This window comes from Thrips palmi, unplaced genomic scaffold (assembly GCF_012932325.1).
Source record: "Thrips palmi isolate BJ-2018 unplaced genomic scaffold, TpBJ-2018v1 HiC_scaffold_8, whole genome shotgun sequence".
Taxonomy (NCBI): Eukaryota; Metazoa; Arthropoda; class Insecta; order Thysanoptera; family Thripidae; genus Thrips; species Thrips palmi.
In genome coordinates, this window is record NW_023144635.1 from 11,065,324 (window position 1) to 11,078,677 (window position 13,354).

Below are 13,354 nucleotides of genomic sequence, written 5' to 3' on the forward strand. Positions count from 1 at the left end.
CTGGCGCACTGCTGGAACTGAAATGAGGCCAAGGGAACAAAAATAACTCTCACTACATTCCTTTTCTCCTTTATTGTAGCATTGAACAGTCAGTGTCCACTTGCAACATAGTGCGTTGTTTGCACACATGCAGTAATAATGATCACAGTTTCAATTAAGAACCTTTATCACAATGAGAAGGCAATGCGTTTCTCAAATCCTACAACTTTGAGTAACAACCAAATCAATAAGCCATCTATTCCATCCTGATTTAAGCTAGAAATTAATGTGCTTTAACTAACAAACTAGGGCATGCAAAGTGCATACAATACATCAGATAGTGCTTGAAATAACTAAAACTCAGTATATTAAGAGCTATTAGAGAGACTGTGGAGCACTTTCTCATTTAACGCCTCACGATTTTACAAGAAAATTGTGAATACATAACACTTGCTTCAATGGTAACATGAAACAAAGGAAAAAGTGAGTAAATTATAGACAAATCATAACATAAAAGTACATTTTCCTAACAAGCAACATTTGTAACAAAATGGAAAATATTTATAAACAAGTAAATATAGATTAAGATAACTATGGACGGATGAATAAAACAATGTTTAACAAATATACAGTAGTAACATATAAAATATATGAACGGAGATCATAAAAAGCAACACATCACAACCTTTCATGATAAACCGCACCTCCAAAATCATCACATCTGGTGTTTCAAAATCAATTTAATGAAAGGGGACAAACAAACACACATATCAAAATTTGGTCACATAGACTAATTTTTAAAAGAAACACAAAAAAGAAAACAGGCAGTCACCTTTAAATTTGGAACAGGGGCTCTACAATTTTTGGTGGATTGTGCACATTCTCTGAACTACTACTTGGGTTATGGTTATCCTGAGGTAGATAGCTTCTCAAGTCCTCTTAGAATAGCTTCTCCTCCCTCTGGGTACAGATACGGCTGAGGATCGCGGATCAAGCTTAAGGTATCAAGATTTATCTTCTCTGAGCACATAGGGCAATTCTCACCACCCTCAATGATCCTGGAATTTAAAAAACAACAACATATACTTAAACTTTGACTGCAGGTTCTGTTTTACCAATTATTATGAATCTTCATAGTAACTGAGATACTGACTGATGCAGTTCACTCCGAATAGCGGGAAAGTCACAACTTGGACACGCTGTCAAATCATCTCTTAATATGTGTCTTCCCTAAAAAGTGAAAAATTCAAATTGAATCGCAACAAATAAATCTAATTAAATGATTGGTTGAATCAAAGAAATAACTCACTGTAGCAATACAGAACGGAATGGTGTTTTTGCAATGGGAACAATTTAACTCAGTCTCTGCTAATGGAGTATTGCAGAATGGACAAGGAGTAGCTGGTTCTTCTATTTCTTCTATTTCACCCAATTTGTTTCGTTTTGGAGGTTTCCTGACAACAGCCTCAATTTTCTTTTGGTATTTTGGATCAACCTTTTTTCATTCAGACAGAATGGAAGGAAAATTCTTATAACACATTTTTTTAAACATAGTTATTAGCAAAGCAGATTACGTAGACATTGAAGTCTGTACCTGAGATCTGTATTCTGGTCGCATTAACATAGCAGCATAGGTAAAAGCAAAGCTTTTTAGTCCGGCACGATGGCACTCAATGACTGCTGATGTAAATATAGGAACTATATCTGGGGTTGAAACAAAAAAAACTGTTAAATGTGTCAAGAATAATAAAGATGGTGAAGAAGAATAAAAGAGTATCTCACGGGATGGAAATCTGGAGATGTTGCTTGCCACTCTTACAAGCATTCTTGAGCCTTTCAGGTGGTCACCACGGCGAACATGTAAGCGAACAAGTATGTAAGAGTGAAGAAGCATTAAATTATTGACCATTTCTGCAGGAATATGCATTGATCTCTGTCGAAGCTCTTGATACATCATAAGAAGTACATCATGAGCATTCCTGTAGTTGCCATTGACCTGAAATTCAATTGTCCCATATTATTTCATGCTTAAGAAGACATTCAAATAGGAGTAAAGGGACACTTCATTTCTAAATACCTGCTCATCGTTAGCAATAATAAGAGCTGTTTTAGCAGCTTCCCGGAACTGCTGGCGAGCCATATACAGCTGAAATAAGTATTTTGCATCCCTGGCTACACCATCTGTTTCACCAAGTAGAAACTCTATCAGCTGCGTTGCCAGCCGCTCATCTTTTGCTGCTCCAACAGCTTCAATAGCCAATGGTATTGCTTCTTGATCTTCCTGATTTGCTTGGGCTACTTTCAGTAAAAGCTTTAAAGCTTTAGAAAAGTCAGAGGCATGATAATAAAACTTTCCAGCAAGAAAGTAATTTCGTTCATTTTCAAAATGTAAAGCAAGACTACGGTAGTCATCAGGGCGAGCCTCAGCCCCTGAACTCACGTCTCTTCTCATCTCAAGCAGAATGTCTCCATACAATTCAAGCTGGTTGTGCCGTCTTGCCAGCTGGAAAGCCTCATCATGACAATGAGAGAGAACAAGAAATCGGATCGCAGACTCATAGTCGTTAAGTTTCTGGAAAAACTTAGCCACCATTTTCGCACCTTCCATACTCTTAGTCTCTTGAACTATCCTCACAGCCTTCTCAGGGTTGTTCAGATGATCTAGATTTATTCGTATGACACTGTCCCATTCACGAGCAGCTTCATAAGCTTTACTTGCTTCATAGTATTGTCGATCAGCTTCTTTTGCTTTGGCAAACTGCAGATGAATTCGGGCAGATGATATTTTAGGTAGAAGCTGCCCAACTTTTGACCAATTCTTAAGCTGAATGTAACATGAAGCAGCTCTCTCATATAGCTCAGCTTTCTCAAACAAGTTAACAGCATCATTCAGCTGCTTTTGGCTCTCAAGTATTTCAGCACATTCTTTTTGTAACTGTTTGCTGCTTTGAACATCCAATGCCATAGCCACACCTCTGCGTATGTCACCACACCGTATAGATGTGCGAGTCACCCCAGCTCGGCACTCAGCATTATGTGCATGAATAGCTTCTTCATTTAATTGTGAACCTTGGGTACTGGCATTTGCTGCAGTATCATATGACTGTGCATTAAGAAATCCTTTTTCATAATGGCTAAGTGCTTCTACATAATGACCTCTGCAAAGCAATATTAAAAGAATAAAATATATACAAACTAACAAAAAGATAAAAGTTGGTGAAGGATTATTATTATTGGAACACGCACGTAAATTCGAGCTGCTGTGCATACTCTTTTGAAATGAGAGGCACCTGATGTGGAGCAAGATTTCTTGCAAGTTGTAATGCCTGTTCCCATTGTAAAAGATCTCTACGCATTGCCAGTGCAGCCCCTGGGTCAGTTGATGCTAAGTACCACTCCTGGAAAGGAAACAAAAGTAGAGCTATAATGGTCAGGGGGTGAGGAGACAGAGGAATTTGTTCAATGCTACAACATACCTGAGCCAGATCAAAAAGTGATAAATACAAGGCTATGTGACCTGCAAGGAGTTTGCGCTCTTCAATGTTACGGATCTCTTCAAGAGCCCACACCATGGCAACATTTTTAATGTGACGGTAAACTTGAAGAGCTGATAACATAAGAAAGAGGGTGGAGGTGAGATTTTAAGACATGGAACGTATGTTGTGGATGTAGTTAATGTTAGTCTTATGTTCTACCTGTATCAATATCAAGGCTCTTCAGTGCAGCTTCACCCAACATGATCCAGTTTTCCTTTTTATTTAATAGCTGGCACCATTTCCAAGCTTCCTTAAACCTGAGTAAAAAAATGTTTAGAATGTACATAAAATGAATAAAGAGAAACATCTAAAAAGTTTAAAATTATTATTTATACCTCCGCAACATCAAATGCTTCTTCAGTAAGACTTCAATATCTGCAGGTTGCATACCAGTATTCACATTTGATCCTCCTTCTTGAAAGGTATGTGTGCTTAATATCATTTGAATAAGTTTTCCACCAACAGTTTGTACTGCTAATACTCCTGAGTTTAGCAGTAAAGGAACTTGGTTGGCTGGGAGTCTTGTCACACCAACTCGTTCAATAACAGTTCCTACAAAGCATTGTATTGGCATATCAAAAATCAACACCACGAAATTTTTGAGGCAAAATAGGGGAATGTGATTGCTCTTACCATGAACAGACTCCGGTATGTAAACATAAGTAACAAGACACTTGTCATCATAAGCTACAAAGACATTTTTGTCAGCAGGCCATATATCCCAAAGAACACCTAGACAACTCTGAGGAAAATCTGGTACCTTAATGAGATCATTACTGACCTGAAAGACATAAAAAAGATTTTTAAAAATAATTAAAATTAAAATGTCATTCATTTCAAAATTTTTGTTAAAAGATATCTTACAGGGTTGAACAGATAACCTTCACTCTTTGCATCACACAAAATTACTTTGGTGCCACTGAGGTCTGGAAAGATTGAACGAATACCAACAGAATGTCGAAATTCAACAACAGTTTTCCAGTCTTCTATGAAAAAGAAAAATAACTCTCCCATGTCAGTGGCATAAATTAAAAAGTCACTCGTAAGAAAGTGACATGTTATATTGTGATCCAGGGATGGTGAGTCAGGAAAGAGCTTTGTTTCGCAATTTTCATTTCCATGTTCTGATGATTCCAGCTTAAAAGAAACACGCACACACACAAAAGAAGGCATTAGTTTGTTGTTTGATACTCATAATTCGATTTTTTGATAAAATCGACCAAATGATAAGTATATCTACCATATGAAGTTGAATTTTTCCTTCATGCAAAATTGAGGCATAATCAGCATTCAATTTCATGCTATTAATTGTGCCCAGATATTCTTTGTCTCTGCGGAAAGAAACATCATTGAACATTACCACTGCAAACGACAAAATAATAAATACAGTAATTTAATTTTCATTACTTGAATAGGCGAGGAGCTGTGCCAGCTTCTTGAGCCAGCAACGTCAAATCATAAAACCATACTCTGTTGTTCATTCCCACACAAAGATGGAATGGTCCAAGAGCCACAAAGCTTGGCTCAATGGCAGTCGGAACTACCATTGAACTAGATTTCCCCTGAAATACAAACAGCATATTTACAAAGTTGCAGGTAGTATGTGAACAGCAAAACACTGCATTCTAACCAAGAACAATGGTTTAAAAACAGTACCTTTTCAAAGTTGTAAGAGTGAAGAGTGACTTCGTTCAGACTAGAGAGAACAGCAATTTTCGTACCACATACAGAGGCAAGCATTGGAAGGCATGAGAGGAAAACCGAAAGGTTTCCACTTCTTGTTGAGACAGCAAGTAGTTGTCCATCTTCACTCCAAGCAACTCGCTCCACATTACCTTCACCATCAAGTGTATGTACAGTTACTGTGTCTTGCAAATTACTCATATCATGAACTTTTACTCTGAAATGAAGAGATAGGCACTCAGAACATTGCAGCCTGCTAAGATTTGAAAAAAATAGTCTTTACTCACGCATTGTCCCCACAAGATGCTACTTGGCCAAGAGATGAGGACAGTGCTATGTCCGTTAAACCATCTCTGTGGTTTTTGGCCTGGAATAACTCCTGCCCCACCTCTCTTATATGTGTTGATATTGCGACAAGGTAACCAGCACTAAAACCCAATAAAATGTAGCCATCTCCAAACCTTTGAGCATTAGAAAAAATACAAAATTACATTGTTACAGCATCCAGTGACAATCTACTAGAATACATACACCACTCTTAAATGAGACTTAACATACCATCGATATGTAATGAGCGACCCATATCGATTTTGAAAGGCTAGTTCAACTGGATTGTCTGGGTCATGTAGGTTGTAGAGGAACAAAGTTTTGTGACCAACAATCACACTAACCTGGAAAAAAAATAATTCTTCACCCTTTCTTTTGCCTAGGTTGTGTATTTCATTTGATGAATTCTTATTCAAGCTTACTGTATTTTCTCCTCCAAGACGTTCATCTAATTTCATCTCAGAAAATTGAACATGAGATGGCTCTGCTCTCAAATTAATTATTCTCAAAGTATCTCCCTCAGCATTGTTGATAGAGAGGGATTTATCCTCAGAACCAAGAGCAAGCAGGCCTTCCCGACTCCAACCTCCACACACTATGCGTTTGCTGTGCTTGCCAAGAATTGGTATTCTCCTAAAATTATACAATTTAGAGCAGAAATAGGGAAGCCATCTTTAAAAAAGACCAAGGAAATTATTAATACAGGCAGATAAGAACACTTACTTGACAGATGAGTGATTGTAAATGGTCAAATTTCCTTTGGTAGAACCAATGGCAAGAATAGGATTAGTCTTAGACCATAAAAGACAACTCAACGTGTCTCGAAGCCCACTGTCGACTTGGTGTTTACGTCCTGTGTTGGCATCCCACAGAACAATGAGAGGAGCCTCAGTTGAAATCATGGCGAGGAGATCCCCATCAGAGTCCCAACCAAGCCCACAACAGATCCTAAAAACAAATGATAATAAATAGGACACAGATCATTCAAAATATTGTAAAAGCTAAAGATTAATTGCAAAAAAGAATAAAATAGAAAATATAGATACCAACCCACGGAGACGTATTCTTTCAACCAATTTTCCATTTCGATTGTGAATGGCAACTGACTGATCGCTGCCTGCTGTTGCCAAGTAAATGCCACTCCCAGGTTGCCAGGAAAATAAAAGCTCACCAGAGCCATGGGGTTGCGTTAACGCAAATATTTGCTGTGACAGTTCACACATTTAATTTAACAAAAGTATAAAACAATATTCATAATGGGTTGTCATTATAGGTTAAAAGAAGTACTGACCTTTTCACTTGACATAGTATTTTGTTAAGAGCGTGCATGAAACGCAGAGGAAGAAAGGTCAAACATACTTCAAGTGGCAGGCTATCAGAATTTGTGCACAAAACAAGAGTAAAACGTTCACTCATTCATTGTTTGTGTGTTGACACTAGGTTGACAGAATCGGTTTGTTTGTGCCGCTCAGGAATGTCAATGTCGATCAAACAGTCGAGCGCAGCGCTCAGAAACCAGCGTCGGATTCAGATTCGAGTTGAGGCAAGACAGTACTGTCAAAGATGGCGTCCAACATTTTAAGAAAATTGTCTGGCACTTTTAAAAATGTTGGATTAGCTGGGTCTCGCAGTAAGTATTTTAGGTCCACACTACATTCCGCTGTCTGCAAATAATTTCAGTTTGTAGAAAGTGTCATACAAGCTGCCAGTTAGTGGAGCACCACCTGTGTTCTGGAACCTAACCTCCAAAACTTGGTGGACATTACGGTCACTGAGTTCGAATCATCCTTTGCCGTATTTTCACCTCTACCATTTATCTTCATAGTGTTTCTACGTCTTTGTTTTTTTTTATTTTCATGTGCAGTATCATATCTGGCGAGTTACAAACCTATTACAAACACTTGTTTCAGTCTTCCATGTCTTGGTAATAACACCTACTGTTCTTTTTTCCTTTTAATTTCATGTTCTGTTTGTGTAGGAGTTAACGCTGCACCTACGGTCCTGTCGAGGCATCTCTCAAGTGAAACACAAACAGAGCCAGAGTCCAGACGTGAGTAACAGCATGTTGTATTGTAGTTAAATTGACTTGATGCTCTTAATGTTAAAGTTTTAATCCTTTTCAGCAACTGTGCGCAAACCTGATCTTGTCGCTCGAGCTCATGTGACTGACTTTGGTCGATATGTTGCCGAGTGCTTGCCCAAGTTTATTCAAAAAGTTCAATTAACTGGCACTGACGAACTGGAATTGCTGGTTGCGCCTGAAGGAATTGTCCCTGTCATATCCTTTTTGAAGGATCACCACAATGCCCAGTTCACAAACTTGTCTGATATTGGTGGAGTTGATGTGCCATCTCGAATGTACCGCTTTGAGGTAGACATTAGCTAGCTTGGACCATATTTTTAATATTCCATATCTTGTATAGGTGTGTAAGTGGATAATTTTGTTTTGCAGGTTGTTTACAATCTGCTCTCGGTGAGGTACAATACTCGCATCAGAGTCAAGACCTATACTGATGAGTTGACACCCTTAGACTCTGTCAATGATGTTCATAAGGCAGCTAACTGGTACGAAAGAGAAATTTGGGATATGTTTGGTGTCTTCTTTGCTGATCACCCTGACCTCCGACGTATTTTGACGGACTATGGATTTGAAGGCCACCCCTTCCGCAAGGACTTCCCTCTTAGTGGCTTTGTTGAGGTTAGTGAAATTTTAGGACAGCATCACTATCACTTATGGGATAAACTTCTTGCTAGTATTTTTGTGAAAATGTTCATTTCCCTTTCAGTTACGATATGATGACACTAAGAAGAGAGTAGTTGTGGAACCACTAGAGTTGGCTCAAGAATTCCGTCGCTTTGAATTGAACAGCCCTTGGGAACAGTTCCCGAACTTCCGAGATACAACTGTCATTGAAGAAGCTGCCCCTGCTGCTGAGAAGAAATAGTATAATAATATCTATATGATTCATATATGCAGTCAGCGAAATGTTAACTTGCACATTGCACTTGTACATTATTTTAGAGTTTAGAATGTTTGTACAGAAATGATGCTTTCAATTTGTTGGGATACTGAATAAACACTTGTAAAATATCTTAGGTGTTATGTGTTCAGTTTTTATTTTCTTGAGAAACAAAACTGTTGCATCAAGATTCATGGCTAGACATTGATCTTATATTCAGCAAATACTGCTCACAATGGATTTTGTTATGCCTTCTGGAACATGGATTGCTGTGACCCCAAGACTTGAAACATCTCTAATATTTCTCAAGTCATCGTCAAAAAAAATCATTTCTCCAAAATCGAGATTTGATTTATGATGTATGCTGCATGCAAGAATGTGAGGATTTAGTTTTGGAGCTGTTAAGATTCACAGAGTCATCATTTTTCCACATCAAAAGCCAGTATCATTTATAAGCACTTACTTGTGGAAGTGGCGCTTCTTGCAGCCTGGGTATATTTCTCTATAATCGAAAAAGGGTGCAATACCTAAAAGATTGATGAGTTGATAGGCACCGCTGATGTCTTTGATACGGGAGGCAACTCCTATTTGATACCCTTGTATTTTCAGGTACTCCAGGCAACGTAGAGAATCTTCCATGAGACATACTTCTTGCCCGCATGAATCAATTACACTGCAATTGATGGTCAGAAAAGAAGAGTAGGAAATTATGGTCAACTTTTAATTTTTAAGATGTCTGAAGGAAGTATACATATACCGACTCTTTACTTGAGGTATTGTGACTAAATGGACCCCTCATATGCTTGTCCAGTCGAAATGGCCATAGAGTCATGTCTAAGCAAAAATTTTAGGAGTTCAGAATGGTTTCAGCCAGGGAAACTTTATTTTCACAATAGGCGTTGCTAGCTTTATTCAGAATCGTACCTAGATCAAATACCACAAGTTTGTGGTGGTTAGAACTAAGTCGCACCATTGATTTCATGGTAGCAGCCCTTTCTTCGCAATGACATTCCACCCCTTAGTCCAGATTTCCTTTGTGCTTTTTTTTACCGTCTATCTGCCGACCGGTGGTCGTTATTAAATGAAGCAAAACTTTAACAAAAAGCAAGATTTACAACAGCCGAAGGCATTTGGTTCTCCTGCAAGCAGACAAAAACAGCTGAAAACAACTGAAAAATAAATAACAACAAACTGCTGTATTTCTCATAACGAAAGCTTGAGACAAAATCAAGGGGTCGATTACGGCGGCGTAGGGATGGCCAATCGGAACAAAATAATCGATAGTCTTCCTATCGAATTACCAAAAATACCGATTTTCACCATGAAGTAGGACTACTTCATGTTTTCACCTATTCGATACATCGATAAAAAATGATCGATAGGACCGATTATCGAATAGTTTTGCTTTAAGTACAGGAAAAATAGAAAACAATACTTTTGAGTCCTAATTTTATCAAACTATTCTTGGTTCCTCGGCTCCTTGAAATTGCCTACATTCAGGGGACAACATACAGCGCTGCGGCACGGACATAATGCGAACTACTGATATGGCGGGAGATTTTGAACTTGGAACATATCAAACAAGGTTTGGGAAGTGAATTTTGATCCGTATGACCTAAATTTCAATGAAGATGCTTCCCATGATTAAATATTGTGGCCTAAAGTTGATCCCAGGCACATGATTGACTGCTTTTTGGTGTTCCCAACAGCTCGGGTTGGGGTGGTCCGACTAAAGCTTTCTCGACATCTTTTATTTTAGACCTAATGTTTTTTCTTGAATTATTGATTGACTATTTTTGTGTTTTGTGATCACTGATCATGTTAACCTAATGTTTCATTAGAACTTCAATGTTACTTCTTCTTGAACAATTGAGTGAAAACTTATTTATGCAGCTCCTTTTTTCTTTGACTTTTTGTACGCAAATGAAGTGAAAAATTAATGTTCCTCACCTTTGTTTAAAATTTGTATTAATTAAATCTTAATATATACTAACCAATCGTTCACTTGCTCGTCCTTATCACAGTTTATAAAGAAATCGACACTACAGCCATAATTCTCTCTTAACTGTGATAATAAGGGCAAGCAAGTGAACAATTTGTTAGTATATATTAAGATTTAATTAATACAAATTTTAAACAAAGGTGAGGAACATTAATTTTTCACTTCATTTGCGTACAAAAAGTCAAAGAAAAAAGGAGCTGCATAAACAAGTTTTCACTCAATTGTTCAAGAAGAAGTAACATTGAAGTTCTACTGAAACATTAGGTTAACATGATCAGTGATCACAAAACACAAAAATAGTCAATCAATAATTCAAGAAAAAACATTAGGTCTAAAATAAAAGATGTCGAGAAAGCTTTAGTCGGACCACCCCAACCCGAGTTCTTGGGAACACCAAAAAGTAGTCAATCATGTGCCTGGGATCAACTTTCGGCCACAATATTTAATCATGGGAAGCATCTTCATTGAAATTTAGGTCATAAGGATCAAAATTCACTTCCCAAACCTTGTTTGATATGTTCCAAGTTCAAAATCTCCCGCCATATCGGTAGTTCGCATTATGTCTGTGAGGTAGCGCCACGGGTCGCCGATGTTAGCAGCAGGCCAGAGGAAGCTAGAATCGCATTTTAATAGCGTTTTAGGACCCTAAAATCACTTTAAAGGAACAAATCACAATAGCTCAGCCTTCTCAGTTTACGCTCAGCGTGAGCGCGGGCGGCGCGGAGTGAGTTGGAGTCAGGTTCAACAAGCGATTTTCCAGCGGGTGGAAACTCCCGGGCGGAGGGTGAAACCAGGTCCGCACGGCCGGTCCGGCCGGCAGACGAACCCGTAGCCCCGCATTGGTAACTTCTTTTTATCAGAACTATCATAAAACTAAGAGTTAGGAGGAAAACCGGGTACCGTCGTGAAGCTAAGAGTCTGCAGAATGCTCTCGTTTCATTGTTTTGATCTAAAAATGCCCACACTATTAATATTAACGATTAAAACAAGATAGCCGGGTAGCGGGCTACGCTACACCCGAGATTTGTTCACTTTCGTTCTCAGTTCTGAGCGATGCTAGACCCTACATGTCCGCGAGCCGATTTTTCCTTATAAAATTTAACGTGGCGTAGGGTACATTATTTGGCGATAAAACTAACCTCAACGTTGTAGCCGAGTCCAAATGTGATGTGTCGAAATGGCGTCTGCCGGCACTTCTCACTTTAACCTCATAAATAAGATACAGACAATACAATTAACCAAAGCATATATAGCCTACGCCACGTGAAATTTTATGAGGATTCCAAATCTCTCCTTAGTTTTTGAAATAAACCTACGATTACTGAAGGCGAGACAGATTAAAATCGGCCGACGCAAAGACGCCAAAACGACAGGTTTACTGTGTGCACTAATGTGAGAGAACTGCTGAGTCTAAACTCTGTTGCGTAACTGATAATTAATCTTCAACCATGTCTTCGTGCAGATTCGTCGAGTTTCGTTGCACAGAACTTGATATGAATTAACAAATTCAATGGGAAAATATTGTGTCAACAAACACCGTTTGAAAGAAAACAAGCCCGTGTCGTCTGAACTAGCCTATGAGAAATTCACCGCTCGATCGGCTCGCAGTTTCGGTGTGAATAAAGCGATGCTACCCAGAAGCGTCAATACAATGTTCAAAATTTTTATAAACAATTTTGCGAAAATTGTACTGTACGCTTCTGAGCGGCTTAATTCAACAGCCCTACACCGCTAACCGAGCTGACCGGAGAATTTTTCATAGACTGGTCCCGACGACACGGGCTTGTTTTCTTTCAAACGGTGTTTGTTGACACAATATTTTCCCATTGAATTTGTTAATTCATATCAAGTTCTGTGCAACGAAACTCGACGAATCTGCACGAAGACATGGTTGAAGATTAATTATCAGTTACGCAACAGAGTTTAGACTCAGCAGTTCTCTCACATTAGTGCACACAGTAAACCTGTCGTTTTGGCGTCTTTGCGTCGGCCGATTTTAATCTGTCTCGCCTTCAGTAATCGTAGGTTTATTTCAAAAACTAAGGAGAGATTTGGAATCCTCATAAAATTTCACGTGGCGTAGGCTATATATGCTTTGGTTAATTGTATTGTCTGTATCTTATTTATGAGGTTAAAGTGAGAAGTGCCGGCAGACGCCATTTCGACACATCACATTTGGACTCGGCTACAACGTTGAGGTTAGTTTTATCGCCAAATAATGTACCCTACGCCACGTTAAATTTTATAAGGAAAAATCGGCTCGCGGACATGTAGGGTCTAGCATCGCTCAGAACTGAGAACGAAAGTGAACAAATCTCGGGTGTAGCGTAGCCCGCTACCCGGCTATCTTGTTTTAATCGTTAATATTAATAGTGTGGGCATTTTTAGATCAAAACAATGAAACGAGAGCATTCTGCAGACTCTTAGCTTCACGACGGTACCCGGTTTTCCTCCTAACTCTTAGTTTTATGATAGTTCTGATAAAAAGAAGTTACCAATGCGGGGCTACGGGTTCGTCTGCCGGCCGGACCGGCCGTGCGGACCTGGTTTCACCCTCCGCCCGGGAGTTTCCACCCGCTGGATTTTCGCAGATGCAGATACAAAAAATTAACGCCATAATCGGAAAAATAATCGCTAAAAAAGTATCGATTGTGCGATTAATCGGACTGTGTACTATCGAATGTTTTTTTGGCGACTATCGCAAGAAATAATCGATTGTTCAGACTATCGATCGATTATCGGCCATCCCTACGGCGGCGTTTTATTCGGCAGCACTACCGCTCGCGCTCGTGAACACACGGTTGGGTCCGGCCGAAGCTCGGGAGCCAACCAGCGGCGAGCACGGGTCCGACAGAAGATCGCGCGTT

General features: G+C 39.1%; 3 protein-coding genes across 15 annotated transcripts; 1 reads left to right on the forward strand and 2 right to left on the reverse strand.

Moving 5' to 3' along the window:
• Nucleotides 1–57: 57 nt before the first annotated feature.
• On the reverse strand, nt 58–7,007 carry LOC117653099 (WD repeat-containing protein 19). Its single transcript, XM_034398473.1, has 21 exons — nt 6,817–7,007; nt 6,576–6,730; nt 6,249–6,473; nt 5,948–6,158; nt 5,757–5,869; nt 5,486–5,659; nt 5,172–5,415; nt 4,923–5,077; nt 4,756–4,846; nt 4,380–4,652; nt 4,149–4,296; nt 3,851–4,067; nt 3,675–3,772; nt 3,456–3,586; nt 3,226–3,377; nt 2,057–3,137; nt 1,762–1,975; nt 1,574–1,683; nt 1,289–1,474; nt 1,133–1,209; nt 58–1,037 (listed from the first exon to the last, which is right to left on the reverse strand). Exons 1-21 carry the CDS (start codon nt 6,829–6,831, stop codon nt 887–889), a joined length of 4,221 nt encoding a protein of 1,406 aa, XP_034254364.1. The 5' UTR covers nt 6,832–7,007; the 3' UTR covers nt 58–886.
• Nucleotides 6,996–8,616, forward strand: LOC117653106 (NADH dehydrogenase [ubiquinone] iron-sulfur protein 3, mitochondrial). Its single transcript, XM_034398490.1, has 5 exons — nt 6,996–7,155; nt 7,504–7,575; nt 7,649–7,896; nt 7,978–8,223; nt 8,312–8,616. The coding sequence occupies exons 1-5, from the start codon at nt 7,089–7,091 to the stop codon at nt 8,468–8,470; spliced, it is 792 nt and encodes a 263-aa protein (XP_034254381.1). The 5' UTR covers nt 6,996–7,088; the 3' UTR covers nt 8,471–8,616.
• Nucleotides 8,617–8,618: 2 nt separating this feature from the next.
• On the reverse strand, nt 8,619–13,354 carry LOC117653107 (magnesium-dependent phosphatase 1-like). 13 transcript variants are annotated; one of them, XM_034398504.1, is made up of 6 exons: nt 11,804–11,930; nt 11,627–11,694; nt 9,536–9,624; nt 9,247–9,409; nt 8,949–9,158; nt 8,619–8,849 (listed from the first exon to the last, which is right to left on the reverse strand). In XM_034398504.1, the coding sequence occupies exons 4-6, from the start codon at nt 9,315–9,317 to the stop codon at nt 8,702–8,704; spliced, it is 429 nt and encodes a 142-aa protein (XP_034254395.1). In that variant the 5' UTR covers nt 9,318–9,409; nt 9,536–9,624; nt 11,627–11,694; nt 11,804–11,930; the 3' UTR covers nt 8,619–8,701. The 13 variants fall into 13 exon arrangements, with proteins under 13 accessions (XP_034254395.1, XP_034254384.1, XP_034254383.1 ...); XM_034398493.1 differs by having other exon boundaries at nt 9,247–9,319; nt 9,410–9,624; XM_034398492.1 differs by lacking the exons at nt 11,627–11,694; nt 11,804–11,930 and adding an exon at nt 13,266–13,354 and having other exon boundaries at nt 9,247–9,319; nt 9,410–9,624.

Coding starts and splice junctions, on each gene's coding strand:
- LOC117653099 (XM_034398473.1), bottom strand. Junction 5,416..5,485: donor GCATCTTGTGGGGACAATGC/GTGAGTAAAGAC, acceptor TCTTCATTTCAG/AGTAAAAGTTCATGATATGA. Junction 5,078..5,171: donor ACTCTTACAACTTTGAAAAG/GTACTGTTTTTA, acceptor TTTGTATTTCAG/GGGAAATCTAGTTCAATGGT.
- LOC117653106 (XM_034398490.1), top strand. CDS start 7,089: ATGGCGTCCAACATTTTAAGAAAATTGTCTGGCACTTTTAAAAATGTT. Junction 7,576..7,648: donor AACAGAGCCAGAGTCCAGAC/GTGAGTAACAGC, acceptor AATCCTTTTCAG/CAACTGTGCGCAAACCTGAT. Junction 8,224..8,311: donor CTCTTAGTGGCTTTGTTGAG/GTTAGTGAAATT, acceptor TTTCCCTTTCAG/TTACGATATGATGACACTAA.
- LOC117653107 (XM_034398492.1), bottom strand. CDS start 9,467: ATGAAATCAATGGTGCGACTTAGTTCTAACCACCACAAACTTGTGGTA. Junction 9,320..9,409: donor ACTTGTGGTATTTGATCTAG/GTACGATTCTGA, acceptor ATTTTTGCTTAG/ACATGACTCTATGGCCATTT. Junction 8,850..8,948: donor AAGAAGCGCCACTTCCACAA/GTAAGTGCTTAT, acceptor TCTTGCATGCAG/CATACATCATAAATCAAATC.